Source organism: Atractosteus spatula, chromosome 22, assembly GCF_055471065.1.
Source record: "Atractosteus spatula isolate fAtrSpa1 chromosome 22, fAtrSpa1.hap1, whole genome shotgun sequence".
NCBI classification, from domain to species: Eukaryota; Metazoa; Chordata; class Actinopteri; order Semionotiformes; family Lepisosteidae; genus Atractosteus; species Atractosteus spatula.
The window spans coordinates 9,650,783-9,671,192 of record NC_142727.1 but is presented as its reverse complement, the minus strand read 5'-3'; the positions used below and the strand labels follow the sequence as shown (position 1 = coordinate 9,671,192).

The 20,410-nt window shown below is 42.1% G+C and overlaps 1 protein-coding gene across 5 annotated transcripts in view; it reads right to left on the bottom strand.

Annotated features, from left to right (window-relative positions):
* Positions 1–119: 119 nt before the first annotated feature.
* The window catches only part of LOC148816758 (beta-galactosidase-1-like protein 2), a 31,165-nt gene continuing 10,874 nt past the window's right edge, over positions 120–20,410 (bottom strand). For 3 of the 5 annotated variants that reach the window (XM_088939473.1, XM_088939468.1, XM_088939472.1), the window contains exons 5-20: positions 20,136–20,244; positions 19,086–19,178; positions 18,033–18,114; positions 17,492–17,556; positions 16,213–16,284; positions 15,773–15,857; positions 14,787–14,924; positions 11,743–11,823; positions 9,094–9,200; positions 6,071–6,217; positions 5,176–5,247; positions 4,755–4,833; positions 3,815–3,902; positions 3,126–3,237; positions 1,717–1,833; positions 120–1,316 (exon numbers count right to left, since the gene is read on the bottom strand). In XM_088939473.1, the coding sequence (XP_088795599.1) occupies positions 1,230–1,316; positions 1,717–1,833; positions 3,126–3,237; positions 3,815–3,902; positions 4,755–4,833; positions 5,176–5,247; positions 6,071–6,217; positions 9,094–9,200; positions 11,743–11,823; positions 14,787–14,924; positions 15,773–15,857; positions 16,213–16,284; positions 17,492–17,556; positions 18,033–18,114; positions 19,086–19,178; positions 20,136–20,244 (1,534 nt within the window). In that variant the 3' untranslated portion in view covers positions 120–1,229. The remainder of the gene's footprint in view (positions 1,317–1,716; positions 1,834–3,125; positions 3,238–3,814; positions 3,903–4,754; positions 4,834–5,175; positions 5,248–6,070; positions 6,218–9,093; positions 9,201–11,742; positions 11,824–14,786; positions 14,925–15,772; positions 15,858–16,212; positions 16,285–17,491; positions 17,557–18,032; positions 18,115–19,085; positions 19,179–20,135; positions 20,245–20,410) is intronic. The other 2 variants (XM_088939469.1, XM_088939470.1) reach the window with 2 other exon arrangements.

Here is a 20,410-nt window from a genome sequence, read left to right as displayed (position 1 = left end):
TAAAATGTCGCATTAATTAGAATGTACAGAATAAACAGAATAAAAAAAATATATTTTGCTTGCTCATCGTGTGATTTTTAAGGACGTGGGTATAAAAAAAAGGAAAGATACAACCAATATCCCTATAAAACATTTTTATTTGTTCACTGTTTTTTTATTTGCCAGGCAGTGTTGTCAAACACATTATAGGTTGAAACATTTGCCAGACTTTCGATGAAAACAATAGCTTTGAGTCACTTAGTTGTACTTTAGTGCAACAATTTTTTTAATTAAGCCCTATACAGAAAACCAACAATGTGACAAGCACAAAAGAAGTTCATTTTGCCAACATTATTTAAAAACCTGAATCTGTACACCACAATGATCTAGCAAGAATAGTATAAGCTAAGAATATGGCCATGACGCTTGTATTGTGTCATTTCTCAGTGATGCAGAGATTTTCATTAAAAAAACTTTTAAAGATAGAAGTTTCAAATTTAAGAAGGCAGGCATTTTACAGCAAATTACTATATACACATTGAATAACTTCTATCTGTGGAATATTAAAAGTAGCAAAATATTCTTATTTTTCAGGAGGATAAAAAGCATTAAATAATTACATAAATAAAACCTGTACAAAAAGGCCACCTGACAAAATACAATCAAAATGGTTTTTGACCCAACATTTTCAAACAATTTGCATTCAAATGTTTTCTGAAATACACGTTTTTAATGATAATCCCATTTTATGAAGACATATAAACATATGAGGACTGCATATTTACATATACACTGAGAGGTATTAAAAATGCAACATATGAACTAATAGCATTTGCTCTGTTGTTCATGCCTCTCAGGATACATACAAATGCTGAAGGAAACCCAACATTTTAACCTTAGGAATTTGGGATCTGCTAGCAGTCAAGAGTTAAGATAATTTTCACTAATACCTGCACACAGTTCCTGGCAGAAGGATCAACAAAAATCAGGACTACAAATAAGTACCAAATGTAAGACATGCAAGTGCATGTACAAATTCCCAAACAAAAAGGTCTTAATGACAAGGTAGATTGGGTAACAATTTTCTAGGATGCATAGATCAATCATGACCACAAGCTAGTTTGATGACTGAAAAAGTCATGCGTTTTTCCGAAATTGTAAAAAAAAACATTCAATGGGGCATCCAGTCTAGAGAAGCTACAGGATAGTACACGGCATTTTGAAAAATAAACCAGCTTGATCTTTCTCCATCACTCAATGTCTACAGCCATCCCGAGATCGGGAGTATCCACTAACTGGATCTTTCTCTCTGCTTCCTGTTCTTCAAAAACAATGATCTGCAGCAGAAAAAAAATAAGGAATTGGTACAAGCAAGTGTTTTCTGACAAGCAGATCTAGCCCATGTGCACTTTCGCCAAAGATTTACAACATTAGATGCGATCGCGTTTTAATCTCCCAGTAAATGTAGAGCAGTAAATTCCCAGCATGCTGGCTAATCTTCATTTTACTCCATTCCAAAAGCTCAGTAGTGCAAATCTAGTCATAAACAATGTACGCTAAGTACAAAAAGGAAAGGTTAATTCGATCATTGCCATTTTCCCTCCATGGAATGCTAGGGAAATTAGTTGAGGATGTTTTTGTTTAAACTGTGAAGCGCATTTTGCGACAGAAGACAAGTTTTAAAGACATCGTGCAAGTTTAAAAGACTTAGGTACAGTGAGCGTTTAAACCATGTACCTGATTCATCCCACTGTTAAGCCAGGGTCCTGGGAGGTAGAGGGTTTGTTGTGGACCAATGGACCAATAGCGTCCAAGATTCTGCCCATTGATAAATACTACTCCTTTTGTCCAACCCTAGACAAAGAATCTGAATGTTATAAAAGGCTAAATGATAAAATGCACCAGACACACTGGGAAAAAAAATAATCCATTATCCAAAAGGAGTTTATTCAACCCTAGTAAGGCTTGTGGCAACTTAGAACCTATTGTAAATGCGTAGGGCACAAGACAAGACTGCCTTCTGGGATATGGGATGACAACCCATCCATTAGATGCACAATTATCTCTACGACTAGGAGACCGCTTCAGAGAACATGTTAGGGCTGTGAAGATTTCTCCAAGCCCATAGTTACTCATTTCACCTCAGACGGCCATGATCACACTGATCTCTCTCTGTTCTCCAAGAAGGGTTTCTCAACTCCCACAGCAGAAAGACAACAGAAACGAAACTCATCCTGGAACTAGGTTCACACCGTCCTCCTTCTCTCAATGGCCAACTTATTTTCACGTCATCTTCTCTATTCTCATGCAGGTTTTGACTTCACACCTTTCTCCACCCCTCTCCACTTGTGGCCTCTCTGCCTCTCCCCTCTCCCTCCACTTTTCCAGCTTTTGTCCTCCTGTGCTATTTAATCTTTGCCATCTACCTGCCGTTTACCTTTCTCACACCTGAAGAAGCCTCCACAGCTGAAACGTTGTGTTTCCTTTATTTTTACCTGCTCCAATTATCTCTAATACCAGTTGACCTAGCCAGATTGTCTTTAGAAGCTGATCGAAAACAAGAACCCAAGTCAGATGTGGAACCCCACATGAAACCCCACATGGACCGGGGAAGGACATGCGAACACTACACAGAAGGGGCTTCAACCCAGAAGTTGACTCAAGAAGCTGTGTGGCACTAGCCGAAGCCCTAACCATTATGTCACTTTTGATCTGATCAAACAGAATAACACAAAAGGAGAAACTGCTGTACCTCTTCCATGTGCATCACTAAATCTGGAAGATGATGATAATAATAATAATAATAAACTTTATTTTATATAGCACCTTTAAAGGTGGCTTCTCAAAGCACTTACAGGATGACAACAACAATAAAAAGAAGAATACACAAGATAAAACACAATTACAATATATAGAGGAGACAGTGGATGGTGATACTAGGAAAAGCAGAGGGGTGAAGAATGGAACCAGTTAAGTAAAGACTTTTCTGAAGAAGAGGGTTTTGAGTCTGGATTTGAAGGAGTTTAGAGAAGGTGACTCTCTGATATCCTTGGGGAGAGAGTTTATACACCTGGAAGTTTGTACTCATGAGCTACAAAGCTGACCTCTCTCCGTCAACCTACATCATGAAGAGACACGTTACTCACCGGCAACTTGACAAACGTGTCCCTTGGGTAACCGTCCACAAACAGCCTCCCCTGGAAGAATCCCGGAAACGTCGGCTTTTCCGGAACAAGCTTCCAGTTTTTTCCACTAAGACTGGAAGAATGGAGAGAATAGGCTAGCGTTGTCAGTAACGTGGTGCGAGAACGTTTCTGTTCTGAACTGAAAGAACTTAGGCACACATTTTCACCAAGCCACATGCCAGCCCAGATATATTCCGAAAAGCTTTCTAGTAACATCAGAAGATACTGATCATGAAGAACATGAATTAGTCTTTAGTTAAAGAAGCAATGATGGTAGTTGCACAATACTAGCAGGAGTAATACTACAATGACATGCATTATTAATCCTGCACTGTGTCATTTGGGCAGTTCCAAACAACAGAAATTAAGTGATATACTGTATAATTATACTGCACTTCTTGACTGTTATAATTTCTATTAAAAGAATCTCATTAGAAGAGCAGTGGCCCAGGCCGAAGTGTGAATTCAAGTTCTTCACAGTGTTTTGTTCCAGCAGAATGAAAGTACCATGGATCTGTGCTCGGGAACTACTTTTTATTTCGATTATCCTTCTGTGTGTGACTTGTGCCTTCCGGTTTTCCCTCAACACTTTCCCACAACACAGTGGCAGCATAACAGATCAGGAGATAAAAAGACAAAACAAAGCATACCGATCTATAAAGCTGGGCTTCATGTCCAGGCTGTAAATAACAAACTTTTTTAGAGGGATATTGTTCAACAGAATGTCACCAACCAGACCTAAAATAAAGAAAAGCAAAATTAAGAAAAAGAAGGAAGCAATTCATGCTTATTATTACACAAAGCAAAGGTGACCGAGTGCAAAGACGGACAGATCAGAAGTGAAAATGTGTTTTCAGATACCACTAATACAAGAAAAGAGTTCAAGCTCATCAGATACATGGTTAGTCTGTAGGCTACGTATATGTATATTTGTTTTTGTTCTCTCTAAAGCTTTTCCTATACTCCTTACTAGAATACTGTATAGTAGTCAGATAGATGTTTACTGTCCACTAGAGAAAATGCCATCTCGCAGTCATTTGCTTCCACTTGGTAGCTATGTAGCACTGCTGTTTATAATTCTGTTAGCTGGAATTTCCCTAATTTACTGCAAATAAGACAGAAATACCTATGAGCTGTTTAAATTACTGCTATATGATATATGCACAGTTTTTGTTCATACTGGATCGAAAGTTTGATATATCGTATCGTGCCCTGTATAAGGGCATCTGTATAATTAAGATTAATGCCACAGCACTGGTATCAGAATGGTGGCAGAATTGGAGAACATTTTTTTTTGCACTTTCTTAATCGACATGGCGGACAAAAGAAAGCCATAAACTCTGAAAACAGATCTTAAACAGCTGGAGCATTAGCACCTCACCAAACGCCTTTCTTTGGACCGAAGGAGACCTTTTCAAGTCCAAAACGTGGTCAAAATTAAAATTTCCTCCCTGAATTCACCAAATGAGAACTCATTTTGATGTCGGATTGTGTCCTTTTCCACGGCAGAGGCCTCCTGCTTTCTCTCCAACAGAAATAGTGGATAGCAGAACGGTAGATGTGGGCCACAGTGGTCATTTTGTACCTTACCTTTCCGCTGGTCATCTAAATGCTTCCCATAATTCACTCTCCCACAGTTCTCCACAAGCAGACTCAGCTTTCGGTCTCCCTGCAACAGTAAATAAAAAAAAAGGCTCCTAACTGTCAGACCGCATCTTGATCGGTTTGCATGAACAGTTGGCATTTTCTGTTCTCCAAAAGCAGCCTCTCTGGACAAAAGGCTGGGGGCCGAGTAACAGAGGCATTGGCCTGGAGTTTCAGGTAACCTGGCAGGTGTGTAAGTTTGCAAACCACCACGCTACATCAGGGTTTGCTTCAGTTTTACAAGTGGGGAAAATGGCTGGATTCTCTGACTGATACAGCCAGCCACAAAGCTGTCTAGTAGCTGAACACCACTCTTTCTTTATCTCTGACATCCGCCTGTAGGTTGTCTCAATAAAACACCCTGTACCTTTCCCTCGGGCACGGCCAGTTCCAGAGTCTTAGATTTCAGAATTCCAATGAAGTGCTGATCTACAAACACCTAAAAAAAAAAAACACAAGAAGCCCATCAGTTGGGTAAAAAGAAAATACTACCAGTCTTTATTCCCAATGAGTTAGTACTCTACACCAGGGGTGCACAACTCCAGTCCTGTAGGGTCACAGTTACTACTGGTTTACATTCCACCTCTGCTCTTAATGACCTAATTGAGCTTCTCAGAGCTTAACGGGACCAGATCAAGACTTTTCAAAGGGCAGCGGCCACTGATGATTTAAAGAGATCTGGAAACCTTGTGGATTCTGTCTATGTTTAGAATCGGCTGCCATATCTTGTGAATCAGTTTCAATTTATTCATTACAGATGCAGTCAGAGCAAACTGGCACCACAGAGGATTCAAAACCAGTTTCAAAAAACAATCCTTTGGCACCTCTTAAAACCCTGTCGTCCTCCACTCTTGTTTTGCCAAGAAACAAATAATTTTACAACAGTCCACCTGTTTCCCAATAATCTTGAATCTATCTACCACAGTCTCTGAAGTGCTGTCTTTTTTGCTTTTAATTAATAACTGCATGGGAGCTGCTGAGAGCTTTCCCTGGGAAGCCTCCATCTTGGCTCAAACCCTGACCAAACGCTGTGGCCTGGAGCCAAAATGGTTGCTGAGAGCAGCAATGAGACGCAGGTGTTGAGCACGACACCCCTGAGCTTTAAGTGGGAGACACTCTGAAAAGTGAGGGGAATTCCAAGTGAATTTAAGGAGCTGTGGGGACAGGCACCTATGAAAGTAAGCATGCCCTCAGGAAATGAGCATTTACTTCAAAAAACATATAGGAATGATGCACGGGTGGAGTCCTAGCTGAGTGCTCACCAGGGCTCTGTCGCGGACGCTGTTGTTGGAGTGCAGGGTCCCACCGCTGGTGATGGTGGTCTCATACAGAGTGTATCCGTAGGACTGCCCGTTGCCATTGTTCACCGGCAGGTTTTCCATGTTCACTGGCCTCTCTGACTTGAAGGGCTTGGGAAGAGAGCAGAGATCCGCATCGGCAGTGGAAACGCATTGCAACAAACAAGAGTACAAGGAAACCAAAAGCAAGCTCTGTTAACACTGAGAACCCAGCAGTTGCAGGGCGGGCGGTGGGTCGGTGCAGTGGCTAGCATTATCGCCTCGGCCTGCCGGGGCCCTGGTTTCAGTTCCAGTGTCAGTTCTGGGGTGCTGTCTGTGTGGGGTATGCATGTTCTCCCCTTGTTCACCTGGCTTTCCACTGGGTGCTCCGGTTTCCTCCCACAGACTGAAGACATACTGGTAAGTTCCTTGGCTCCTGGGAAAAGAAGCCCTTGGCGTGACTGTGTTTGCATCTGTGTGTCTGCCCTGGTGTCGAATCCAGGGTGTAACCCGCCTTGCGGCCCCCTGCACGCCGGGACCCTGAGCGGGAAGTAGCGGTCAGAAAATGGATGGAGGGGTTGTGGGACAATGGACCAGCTGCCTAAGTCATGAGACTGAGGTGATCACCCTGGCTTCCTCGAAGAGATCGCTACAAGAGAACCTCCAGATCAATGAGCTCCAAAAACCTCTGGGCTTAATGGCCTTCTCTCACGTGTTTCCTTACTTATGTTCTTTATATCTTCTTTAACAGTGAATTACTGGTATTACCGGAATTATGGAATTACCGGTATTAACGTCCTTGGACTGTAACAAGGATCTGGGAGATGCAGCAGGTGCTGACCCTGACAAGCCCTGTCCGGCCACACACAGATGTAGTGCAAACTGGTACCGAAGCACGCGCACCTTGACCTGGGTTTGGGTTTCACTCATCCCACTTCCTGTGGATCGGAGGTGGTTTGCGATTGGCTGCCTCAATTCACTGGTCCATGGGGATACCACCATATGTACCACGAATGTTTGCCTGCTACAGTACATTGTGACATTCCCATGATCCATGAAGGCATATTGAACTCATGGAGGCACACTAGGGTAAAACCCTGATATAAAGCCAGGGTAAAGATGACCACGAAAATCTTGCTTAAGGGTGAGCCCGCAAAATGATCAAAAAAGCTGACTCTTATCCACTTTTCCCAAACAGAGAATTGCCTTTTCAGCTGCAGGCAAACATCCAGTTGCGACAGCAGATGTAGACAGCAGATGGCAGATGCTGTTGTGACAGCAGACAGCAGACATCCAAGTTTCATTTCACTTCTTTTCTACATACTAAGTGCAAGATCATTGTCCTGTCCGAATGGATTTGCAAAACCAGAAGATGCGATTAAAGCTCTGGTGGACATAGTGTAGTATTAATTTGTGTAGCTATGGCAAACTGCATATCACACATTCAGGAATAGATGGGATACTACATAAATATAAAGCAGTTCATCTAGTGAATTCCTGCTGCTGCTTTGTTTCTTTTTTGGAAAGGCAGAATCCTGCTCAAATTATGAAAGAAATGAAGTAGCTGGATTTCGACAACAAAATCCCTGTGGATATTCTTCATAATTCCACTGGCTTTCAAAAAGGCTGCCAGCAATAACTCTCTAAAATCCAGTCCTTAATGGTAACACTGCAGCTCGAGCTAGAAAGCCGGCAAACCTCTTTCAGCCTGACAAGTAAATGTCAGAAACAGCACTGCATAACGTGACATAAAAGCACAAAAGTGTAGAAATGAACATGACAAACATTCACAGCCTTGAATCATACCTGCAACCATCTACAGTGCCATTGTTTCCCAAAATAATTTAAAAAATCAGTTACCTGTCCTCTTTCACTCAACTATTGTAATTCAAAAACAAGTGTTTAATTTGGAAAAACATTAAACCTTTACACAAGGCACACGTAACTGGTACTCATGCATAACTTTTCCACTGCACTAAATCCAGTATTCAATCCTACACATCACATTGGACTCACACTGGACTCCTAGCTACCACTTGTTACTGTGGGCCCCTTTTATGTGAGACAAGTAGACATTAAAGGATTTTATGCGATTTCCTGTCGGTTTATGACCAGGCTCAGAAATGCAGCGGCACTTAACTGAAAAAAGGTCTTAATCTTGTTTTGCGTTGCTTTTGGCACAAATTGCTGGGCAGTTGAAATCTGGAGTGAGACACATGACAGGGCGCCGGAGGCCGGAATTAAAATTCTGCCTCCCTTTCAGACTGCTTACTTCTTGTCTAAGCATCTCTCCATCACAGAAGCTTAGTGGAATGTCAGGGTGTGCCCTACAAACCAAATTGCACAACACCGCAGCTGTGCTACAGCACCCATCCACTACCCACGGCCACTTCATCATAGCAAGGGCTGGAGAAACAGGCCGCAAGACAGGAATACACCTTGGTTAGACTGACAGTCCATCGTAGTGCCACCAATGTGCAGCCACCACCTGGATGACGTGACGGCAGCCAGAGTGAGCCAGTACCTCCACCACACTCAGTGAGGAGGAGAGCACAGAGTGATGGACCCATCTCACAGACGGGGATTATTAGGAGGCCATGATTGGTAAAGGCCAAGGGGAAATTCAGTCAAGACACCAGGTTTTACATCTCATCCAAAAGGATGGTGCCTATTCTACAGTATAGTGTCAGCATCACTATACTGGGGCATTAGAACCCACACAGATCGAAGGGTGAGCAAAGGAACCATAGCCTTCCCAGGAGGTCTCCCATCCAGGTACTGACCAGGCTCACACCTGCTGAGCTTCAGTGGTTTGCCAGCTGTGAATTGCAGGGTGATACAGCTACTGACAGAAGGCTCCCTCATCCCAGAATCAAAGCCAGGACCCCAGAGATTTGAAGCAGCAGTGCACACTGTATTATTTTACACATATATCCATGCAAACGTTGCACAAATTTACACCATTGTGCTTAATGGAGAAAAAAGGACAGCAAAGCTTCTCTTTTTACCTCTTCTGTAAACTGCAGGGCCTCCCACATAGATATGTACTGATACATTATTGACGTTTCGTAGACAGCTTTCCTGGACAGCGCAGGCACCAAAGGAAGCTTCTCAGCTAAAGGAAACAATGTGTCAGAACAGAAAACCCAATGAGTCCATGACACCAGGTTCGGTCCAAAGCACTCAGAAATCAGTACAGTCTGCTTATTGTAAAAGCTGGGCCCTGCTGGGAAATGGACTGTTTTCAAACAACAGGCATGCTGTGGCAAAACAAATACAGACTATGTTGTTTAAGGTATAGTTTGAGGTGGCTTAGAAATATCAGATCATCCTCTTGAAACACTTAGAAGGTTATTGTTACAGCTATTGAAGTGGCTATTGAGGTGCATGTATCTACAAAACATGGATAGCAGCTTTAGGTTATCTGAGAGGCAAAGATCAAAGGGGACCTTCTGGGGAATTACTCTAGTCAACCACTAAGAGTGACCAGCAGTCCAGAAAAACGAGGTAAAAAGACAGACGGGCAGAAGCAGACAAAGCAGAAGAGAAAGGAGGAAACAGACAGAAGGAAGAGAGGGGGAAAGAGGAGAAGAACCACACCAGGTGAGAGGACCTTTTAGGGATCAACCTTAAAAGACCAGATTGAAGCTAGCTATTTGAACCTTGTATAAGAGAGCTTGCCCTTCTGTTGTTTGAGGAAACTTTTTTTCCGTTGTAAGCAATCCCCAGGCTAAAAACGTTCTCTCTTGATCAGCGATGCATTCTTAGAAAAGGATCCCATTCACTTGAGAGCTTTCACGCATTTGTGATGGAAGAATTAGCTCTAGGTTGTATTCCGTTTTACTTAAGACAGCAACAATTTAACTCTCTTGTTGGCCTGTAGAGCGATATAAGATTTCTGAGCAGTTAGCAGGCTGGGTTTTTCTGGGTGGTCAAGATGACATCTTGTTTGTAAATAGGGTAATCTGTGTGTTGTTTCGTGTGGGAACAAGTAAAGGTTTATTCCCTGCTGAAAAGAGAAGAAAAGAAACGCAATGTTTCGTCTGTGGAGCCTTCTTCAGGGAGCATCACCCGAAGAAGGCTCCACAGACGAAACATTGCGTTTCTTTTCTTCTCTTTTCAGCATGGAATAAACCTTTACTTGTTCCTTTGCAGCCAACGCATGCTTACACAACATGTTGGCGTTATTGTTATAAATTTGTTTATTCCAGTTTGCCTCACATTTATTACTATTTCACCAGACGTGTGCCAGAAAGCAAAGAACTCAGGTGCCTCTAACTATACCACCCATTGTGCATATTTTTACGATTTGGGTTGTTATATTTATTTGTTTTCATTATTAATTATCCCGGTGAGCATTTTCTATTTTCTTATACTCGTATATTTGTAACGTAACAAACAGCAAATAGAGTAATTAAACACAAAGGAGAGCACAACCATTTGTGCTGGGTTTATATTTAAAATTGCTTTCAATATTTTCATTTTGTTCACGGTGGTTCATAATCTCTAATTTGGGAACTGTTTTGCCCCCTCAGTGCGCCCAGGAAAACAACGACAGTTGTGGTGTTTCTAATCAACGAAATAAAGTCCCATGGCTTTCTGCTTGCAACGAGCTATTCAGTTTTACCTTTAAGCAGGAAATAATGACATTGCAAGGGATTATATTTCGTTGTTGTATGTCTCAGAAGACACTGCATTCCTGACATTAAATATAAACCCAATCTGGTTTCCTAAGAGCCTCATTTCAGAATTAAATTAAAAGAATTTAAATAGACGTTGAATACTACCTACCTAAAATACTCCCCAGCGTGTCATACACTTATTCCACACCAAAAAAAAGCTTTACAATTGACTTTAAAATAATGAGAATGACTAGAAACAACTGAACTGAGCTTGGCTAACATTATGACTTCTCTCCAACGGTCTCTCGTAGATTTTGTTTTATATACTGACATGTACCAATGCATGCAGCATGTTTACACACTGTATGTGGCGTGTTAAGAAGTCGCAGTGCAGGTCAATGAACGTTTGAGAGGAGTTTTAACTTGTAATGAAATGGACATTTCCAGAAAACACCAAAGAACGTACACACCAGGGGTATCGTCTCAATCAGTGTTACACAGAGATTTACTGTATACAGGTAATCCAAGTACAGCTCTGGACACCCTATGTTATTACCATGAATGGGTGTTTATGAGTGACCACTAGATATGAAATAGATAAACTTCCACACATGGCACAAGGGGCTTTTCCTGATAATGTTTGCCGCCTTTCAGTTATTTCTAACAAGTCACACCCACAACTGAAGAAGGCTTCACAGCCGAAACATTGTGTTTTCTCTCTTCTCTTTTCAGCATAGAATAAACCTGCTACTTGTTCCTTTGCAGCCAACGCATGCTGACGCAGCTCCCCACCTGAACACACAACAGTTATTTCGGAAGGTCTCATAAAGCAGGTGTTTGTTTAAAATGCACTCAAGCCAAGTCAGAGGAATGACCCCAGGCCAGGGTCAGATTTCCACAGTACATAGTGTGGAAAATAACAGCAGGCAAATTAAAATCTTTTTGCCTTTTTTGTCCTGCTCTTGCAAGTCTCTTTTCTGGGTTTAGCACAGCGGGCAGAGAGCTGAAACCTCTGAAACCTCTGACAAGACTTACTGTGGTACTGGCTGAATATATTCCTCAGCAGATGGTACTTCTCAGTGTAGTCTCCTGCTTCAGACAAAGGGGCATCATAATCTGAAAGACAAGTACTTCTCCAGTGAGAAACGGCATCAGTGCCTTATGATCTCTCCAAGCCTCAGGGGAAACAAGTATCTATTTGTCTGCTATATTGAATATGTTTCATCTTTACCACAGGGTGCCTTTCTCCTTCAGACTCATCCTTCAGGAACCTCAGACTGGTGCACTGCCATAACCTCAACGATAATATATACTGTATCTATACATTAGTGAAACCGAAGAAGCACAAAACAAGGACTTCAGAAGCTGTCAAAAGGTCCCCTGACAGCACAATCCATCTTAAATATCAGGGTCATTAAAACAAGGTGAAAGTGGGGGAAAATAGCTGCAGAATTGATTGAAACCCTCAGAGGACGGTCTCGTGAGAAATGACACATCACTTTTTCGGCTGGACGCACACCTCCTGATCTCATACTGAATTAGCTTTTATCATCGTTCCAGCACAGACAGCTCTTATAAAATAACCACATACTGTAACAATATTTTGCGATTTTTAGACCGTTTAGACCAGGAATGGCAAACTCATCTGCTACATTTACATATACTTCAAGCAGGTCATACGTACTATAAATGATCAAAACATCAGACACAATAATTACATACAGTAACATCATATATTTGTTGTCTGTTTTTTATGTTTATTTTAATCACCATAGCCTTCACTAGATAATGATTTAGCAAAACATATTCATTACTCTCTGGGTCTGGAATTTTTCTTAGCATTGTTTACAGCACCTTAATTATTTATTACACCACAGCTGTGAATATTGCACACTACATAAATCTCTGCTGGGATACCTCTTTCAATACCTTGCAAAAGCAAAAATATGAATGCTCAGTTTATCAGATGTTTCGCTACTGTGAATCATGTATTTTAAGATCTTTTTCCGCTGTACAAAGCCATTTTTGCCACAATGGCCACACCTTCCTTTGTAGCCACTTCAATTGTGATAGTTGTCACTTGTTAGTGATTTTTATTTCTGAACACCCACTTTATTTTTAACAACGTGTCGGCAAAATGTATCGGTAGTGCTTCGGGTGTTACAAAGCAAATAAAAAATATCGCTTATACAGCTCTCGCTATTCCTCTTCGGTCACCTGTACAAATCAAACATTTCTATGCAATTCTATGAAGAAATGGAAATTTCTTCACTTTTGAACCACATAATTTTAGTTTTCTATGAAGACAATAAATTGGAAGGCCCTTAGTGCTGTGTTCGAAACCTCTACTAACACTAGGTCCAGTTTCAATGAGACAATTAGTGGATCAGTCACTAAGGTTGCTCCAGAATTTGGAAGAAGTGTTCACACTGGTCTTGCGGTGCCAATTTTTTTTCCCCCCAACATTTTCATGCATAGACACGCCCCCGTCAGACTACATCTGTGACATCATCACATCACAGTTCGATGATGTCTCTGTGACATCATCAAACGGGGAAAACCATGATTGGGTAGAGATAGAGAACCACAGAGAGCATGTGTGTGCTGGACGGCTACAGTTGCGTTACCGAGGGCGTTTTGATGTGTGTGTGGGCTATTCACGTTCAGACAAGGTGTGAATTGTCTCCTGGCTGATACCTCTGACCACTACTACCCACGGGCCACATGTTAAACACCCCTGACGGACAGTCAGCTGTGGAGTTCACAGGCAAAAAAAAGAACTACCATCCTTGTCAAGAAAGGTTGAAGAAATGTCTCTGTTTCTCGGTATCTGCTTCTGGGAAAGATTAAAGGAACTTATTACTTTCAATACATTCAACCCCTGTCTTAACTGCTAAATTTTCTCATTGTGTGGGTATTCAAAAGAAGATGCAGTACACAGATAAAATATTATTCCTTCTTTAATGGTGTGCAGACAATCACTTTCCCCTGACAAACACTATACAAGAAACTAATTTACTAAACCAAGCCTTGCAATACCATTTTTATACCCTCTTACCTTTAAACAAAGCAATAAAAAAGAGGAAGGCATCACTTACATATTATTAAGTCTCTGTATGCCTGCTGCAGCCAGTCACATTACAAGGGGGAGATTCTTCAATTACTTCACCTAAATCGTTATTTTCTCTCCTCAACAGTCTTTTTTCAAAGGGCTTTTACATCAGATGATGCCCAAGCAGGAACTTCCTCCCAAATGTACGGTGGTCTGTGGGTTAGTGTTACACATTTGTCCAGCTAATTAAGCCATCAATCAATCAATAAAAGAACCACTTAAGTCCTAGAACTTGAGTGGAATGGAAGCCTGGAGACCCCAAGACTCTCCAGTAACTCAGAATCAGAAATTCCCACATAGCTCTCAGCCTGCACTCAGGTGAATTGACAGAGCCATCTGCTGGTCACAAACAGGAATATGTTGTGGTACATAGGTGTCAACCGCACACAATGCAAACCAGCACCTTCTGGCATCCCACCGTCAGTCACCTGTTTGTTAAAACTTGTAACAAATGTGAGTTTTTGATCAAGTTAGCAAATAATATATTCCTTTAAGGCAGAAAAAGAAAAATCCGTCTCAAGGTGACTGCAGGTGGGGTCTCACTTTGTTATTTTAAAGGATTGAATTCTTAATCAAGAAACCTGCTGGACTGCTGCTCTCCAGGAGGATGGTCAACCTCTCCTTTGTAGCCTCTTAGTTTGCAGTGATATTCAGACAGACTTTTTCGACAGTGCCATAACTCTTCAGGAACCTTTGGCTTTCTTGGTCTTAGGACTAAATGAGGATGTGTTAATGGTGATTAATGTTGTAGCTGATGTGTGGTGAGCGTTCTGGCGCACTATGGCTGCCGTCGCATCATCCATGTGAATGCTGCACATTGGTGGTGCCTGAGGGGAGTCCCCATTACCTGTAAAAGTGCATTGAGTGGAGTGTCCAGAAATTATTATTATTATTGATGATTAATACAAGCAGAAAAGGAACTACCAGCTCACAACTAAGGAAGAGTACTAAAATGAGGACTACTTGCCATAGCTGACAACATCTGGCTTGTAGGTGCCGAACTCCAGGGCTCCGCTCATGAAACCAAAGTTGGTTCCGCCATGGAACATGTAGAGGTTGATGGACATGTGCTTCTTGAGGATTTCTGTCACTGTGGTAGCCATGTCTGCCAAAGAAAGCCATCGCAGAATCAGTGCACAATTCTGCCACACAGAACATCACACAAGAGGTGACTTTCTATAGTGGGTGAGAACGACTGACGCAGAACCATCAGCAGAAATCTGGCGACGACATTCAAATACAAAAGAAAGTCTTATATCGAGATCCCACAGACCTCTGCTGTTCTTTTTCCCGCCTGCAGGAAAAAGCTGAAAAGAGTCTGGAAAGGAAGGTTGTAAATATACAGGAGTGTGAAAATGGCTGCAAACAGAAAAAAAAAACAGCAGAGGGAACAATTAACAATGGAGCAACGTCATGTTTTCCTCGCGCATTCTGGAAGAAACAAAAGTAATGAACGAATTCGGCCTGTCCCTGCATATCTGTTATTGACCAGTTTTAAAAGCTTTGAATTGTCTTTGCCTACCGTCCACCGCCACTGCTCAAAGGTGACATTTATCATTCGGAGCGATAGCAGAAACCTAACAAAACATGACCAGTCATTCTTGTTTTTGTAGTAACAAAAGTAGCGTGTGTTGTTTTCCCATGGCGCTTACATTTAATTTACTCTGCCCCACAACCCCTCCAGATATAAAACATCTCTCGCTTTCACTCGTTCAGGTCGCTAAAAATGCAAAGCGACACATTTGCAAAGCAAAATTACCCCTGTCAGTCACTTTATATGAACACAGCAGTGGCCAAACTAGTATAACCAACTATGAGGCACAACATCCAGGTGTTCGCAAACTGCGAAACCAAGCTCAGATTCCAGGCATGCCCTTCAGGCCTACAATCACAGCGCATTACAAAATCATCTTCAGAACCACTGTAATTGAATCAAGTGTACACCTGCCTTACCCTCTGCCGGGAAAACGTGATGAAGATCTCCCCAGGAATCGAACCACCCAGTCCAATATTCCATGACCATCTTGGGTTTCTGGGGCTGAAACAAACACAAGCCTGATGGGATGGTTGTGCCTGCATCTGCCTTGACAGCTGATCAAAGGTGTGAGGGCACAACCCGCAGGAAAAAACTCACCAATCCCTTGTCAGTGAGGATCACCCCACACTACTGATGTTATGGCTCTTCAATTCATTAACTTAGTATTTATTATTGCTGCATTAATTTTCCAACTCCTATTAGACAGTAATGAATTATATAGTTAATTATAGGTCCCAGTTTAGTCAAATGAATAATTATTATAAGGAATGACATCAAACAATGTTCTTGTGATTATGGCATACCATCTACTAATTAATTGCAATTACAAAGCACTTTTCATCCCAGAACACTTTACATATAGGAGGAGACCAACATCATCCACCTCTGAAGGGCTGATCCACCTGGGTGACTCTGCACCAGCAGCCCCCTGCAGGTCAGATGGAGAAGTAGGAAACTACCACAATCTGAATGAAGGGGGCATTTTGGCAGGCAAGAATATACAAGCAAAAAGAAATGAGGGTAACATCTCTATTCTTAAAAAAGGGGCATTGAATCTGTAAGTAATAAATAAGCAGGACCGAAACCTGAACACCTAACACCTAAACTAAGGCCACAACCTAAACATCTAAGGCCACATCAGGACATGGATTTGGTTCATCTAGAGAAGCATCTAAATGTCATGTACCTCTCTTATCTTAGATTATATTTAAAAAAATCTTAATTATCCTAAAATAAAGACAAAATTGCAAATGCAGACATGACATTCTATTCCCCTCTCATAAACAGGGCTCCACCTTGCTTCAAAATTATAATTCATTGTAACCCACCTTAATTTTTTAACTAGGCTTAATTTATCTAAGATATTGTGGTTCTACTGACACACGTGTGTGTTTATTATAATAATAGCTTACACTTATATAGCGCTTTTCTGGACACACCACTCAAAGCGCTTTACAGGTAATGGGGATCCCCTCCACCACCACCAGTGTGCAGCCCCACCTGGATGATGCGACGGCAGCCATAGTGCGCCAGAACGCTCACCGCACATCAGCTATCAGTGGGGAGGAGAGCAGAGTAATGAAGCCAGTTCAGAGATGGGGATTACAAGGAGGCCATGATTGGTAAGGGCCAGGGGCAAATTTGGTCAGGACGCCGGGGTAACACCCCTACTCTTTTCGAGAAACGTCCTGGGATTTTTAATGACCACAGAAATTCAGGACCTTGGTTTTACATCTCATCCAAAGCACGGTGCCTTTTTACAGTACAGTGTCCCCGTCTTATACTAGGGCATTAGGACCCACGCAGACCGCAGGGTGGGTGTCCCCTGCTGGCCCCACTAACACCTCTTCCAGCAGCAACCTAAAGTTCTTCCCAGGAGGACTCCCACCCAGGTATTGACCAGGCTCACACCTGCTGAGCTTCAGTGGACTGCCAGTTGTGAATTGCAGGATGACATGGCTGCTGGCAATTTTGTCCTATACCTGTGAATTTCTATCTTCGTAGGGTGCTGAATACCCTTAGTGTTTGTTTAACAGTCTGGTACCAAAAGCCTTTCGCCATCTTTATCATGAAAAGCGCAGGTACAAAAGAAAACAAACTTCATTTTTTGCCATAAGATCGTGTGTTATACTTGCCTGTGTAGCTTCTAGAAGATTTAGATGTTCAGGTTTCAGTTTCTGAAGGTTGATGGTAGCCAAAGCTTCAACACCACAGAGAAAGGAGAGTGTTACGAAGGGTTTGGTACAAAACATACAGGAACTGGAAACTTACATACAATAGGTGGCATGTGTCAATAAAACAAATCTATTGGTTTCTCCTTTCTGAGAAACCAATAGATTTGTACAGAGTACTTTATTATTTCTTCAGTTTAAATGGAAATTTAAAATGATCTGATGGTACTTTATTATATCTTTGGCTTAAATAAGTCATTTAAAATAAGCTGACGCTCCGAGGGCAGTTTTTTTTTGTTTGTTTGTGCGTTTGCCGCTGGCGTCACTCTGAAGTCAATGTCAGAAAAAAAGAGTGACAAAGAACCTCTTCTCTTGCTGAAGACTGAGGGATCAGTTGGCGAGGATTTTGTTTTTTTACAGCAACATGACATCACAGCAGTCACATGGGAATGATCTCCGCGATGACACACAGGGTCCGTTTCCGAAAACAAACAAGGCACAATACCTCCTTCCACTCCTCCTTGATTAAAACCCTCTTTGTTGTCTGAAGTCATCAGCAGCTCATCTATCTCCCTGGACAGCAGACTCTGAGAGAAAACAGCAGAGGTTTGATACTTGCAACGTTGGTGATCAGATTATAACCATGCTGGTTTCGGGGAGGTTTATACAGTAAAGTTTCAAATCATCCCCCGTACTGCATACTGCTCATTACTTGATCACAGAGGTTCTGAAAATGAATGCTGAACACAAGTGAACTACATCAAAATTTGGTTTTTGTTCAGCATTCATTTTCAGAACCTCTGTGATCAAGTACGGAGCAGTATACAATACGGGGAATGATTTGAAACTTTGCTGTGTAAACGTACCTGAAGGCAATTCTGATTATTTTTTGGTTTCCTTTTTAGTTTCTTGAATACAATTTAGAAGTTATTGTCAGAGAACAAGCGACCCCCCCTTGATTTCTCAACTTCTGTGCTAGAAGATCTATTTAACAGGATGCACAAAAGAAAAGATCTAGCTGAATGGTCTTGTGGTAGTAGACTGTATTGTTTGATTTGAGCTGTGCAGAGGGGCTAATGGCATTTTAGTGACGTAAAAACACACATCCACCTATTTGCGTCTCTGATAAGGGCCAGGTCCAGAGAGATTACTATGTGGATGATAGCTGCGGTTTATCTTAACACATCGCAAGTCCTTGGGGACTCGATGTCACCTCTGAAGCGAGCTGTGTCTCCATGGAGAGCCCCAGTGGACCTGTTTGTGTTTTTGTGTGTGTGTGTGTCTGTGTAGCTTCTGAGGGTGCCACTCCCTGTTGCAGTGCATGTGAAGCCCAAGCTTCTTCACAGGTATTTCTCTTATTATTATAGTAACCCGTCAGGCTCTGCGGTACATTTTTCCTTTATCATCTAACATTGATGGTCTCCGCTGCACAAAATAAAACTCAGAACCGCAAACCATACAGAACGTATGATTTACAGGCAAAACACATTGAGCATTCATGTTTCACACCAAACACATTGAGCATAGATGTTGGCAGGCAAAGTAAAATTCCAGATACCTTTTTCATGTAGGGCATGTATTCTTCATCCATAGCATAAGACCCGTATTCATTCTCCACCTGGAACGCGATGATTGGGCCCCCTTTCTTGAACTGTAGAAATTAAAAAGCACCATGACTACATAGAAGAAGACACCAGGGCAGAAAAAGGTCACGTTTTTAAATACTCTTGCACCAGGATGCCCTATACAGCTTTAGATAAGAGCACATTGCAACGTGCATACAGTTTCCTATTACTGAGGCGTTAGAATCCCTCCCAGTGCTATATACAGTACATCACTGATTCCTTCTTTGCAGAAGAGGTTTGTTTTAAAAGCGCAGGAAGACAAACGCAGGAAGTCAAATAGACTTGAGCTTTTATTTCAAATAAACTTGAAATAAAAATGAACAAACTGCAGTCTGTCCAAAATTCAGCAGCCAGAGTCCTGACCAGGTCTAGTGCAAGTGTTCACATCACTCCTATCCTGGAGTCCTTGCACTGGCTTCCGGTCAAATTCCATGTAGACTTTAAAATCCTCATGCTCACCTATAAGGCTCTGCATGGCTTGGCACCTCAGTACCTGTCTGAACTATTATCACCTTACTCCCCATCTCGCAACCTTCGCTCTTCTAATTCTGCTCTCCTTACTGTCCCTCAAGCCCGTCTACACTCTATGGGTGACAGGGCCTTCTCCTGTTATGCCCCCAAGCTCTGGAACTCTCTCCCCAAGGATATCAGAGAGTCACCTTCTCTAAACTCCTTCAAATCCAGACTCAAAACCCTCTTCTTCAGAAAAGCCTTTACTTAACTGGTTCCATTCTTCACCCCTCTGCTTTTCTTAGTACCACCATCCACGGTCTCCTCTATATATCGTAATTGTGTTTTATCTTGTGTATTTTTCTTATTTATTGTTGTTGTCATCTTGTAAAGCTTTGAGAAGCCACCTTTAAAGGTGCTATATAAAATAAAGTTTAGTATTATTTATTATTATTATAAACGGAGCCAGGAAAAGGATCGGCACAAACGGCTCAGCACATACGGACGCTGTCTCGTGCTCTCGGGCGGATTACCTGAAGGGGCGCCACTATCGGAATGAGTCTGTCAAAGTAGGCATCCACGGCCTCGGTGAAGCCCTTGTAGGTCGTCCTGAGCCGCATGTCTTTATCGCGGAGAAGCCAGCTGGAAGGCAACCGGAGAGCGGTTCAGGAAGTCATCAACAGCGACAGGGGGGACAGCTCTTCTTATAAAGACAGCACTGTCCACCGGTAGACTTTTCAATTTAACTGAGGGGTGTCCATGGTGCACTTTGAGTCTGGGCAGCACAGTGGCGCTGTAATTAGCATTG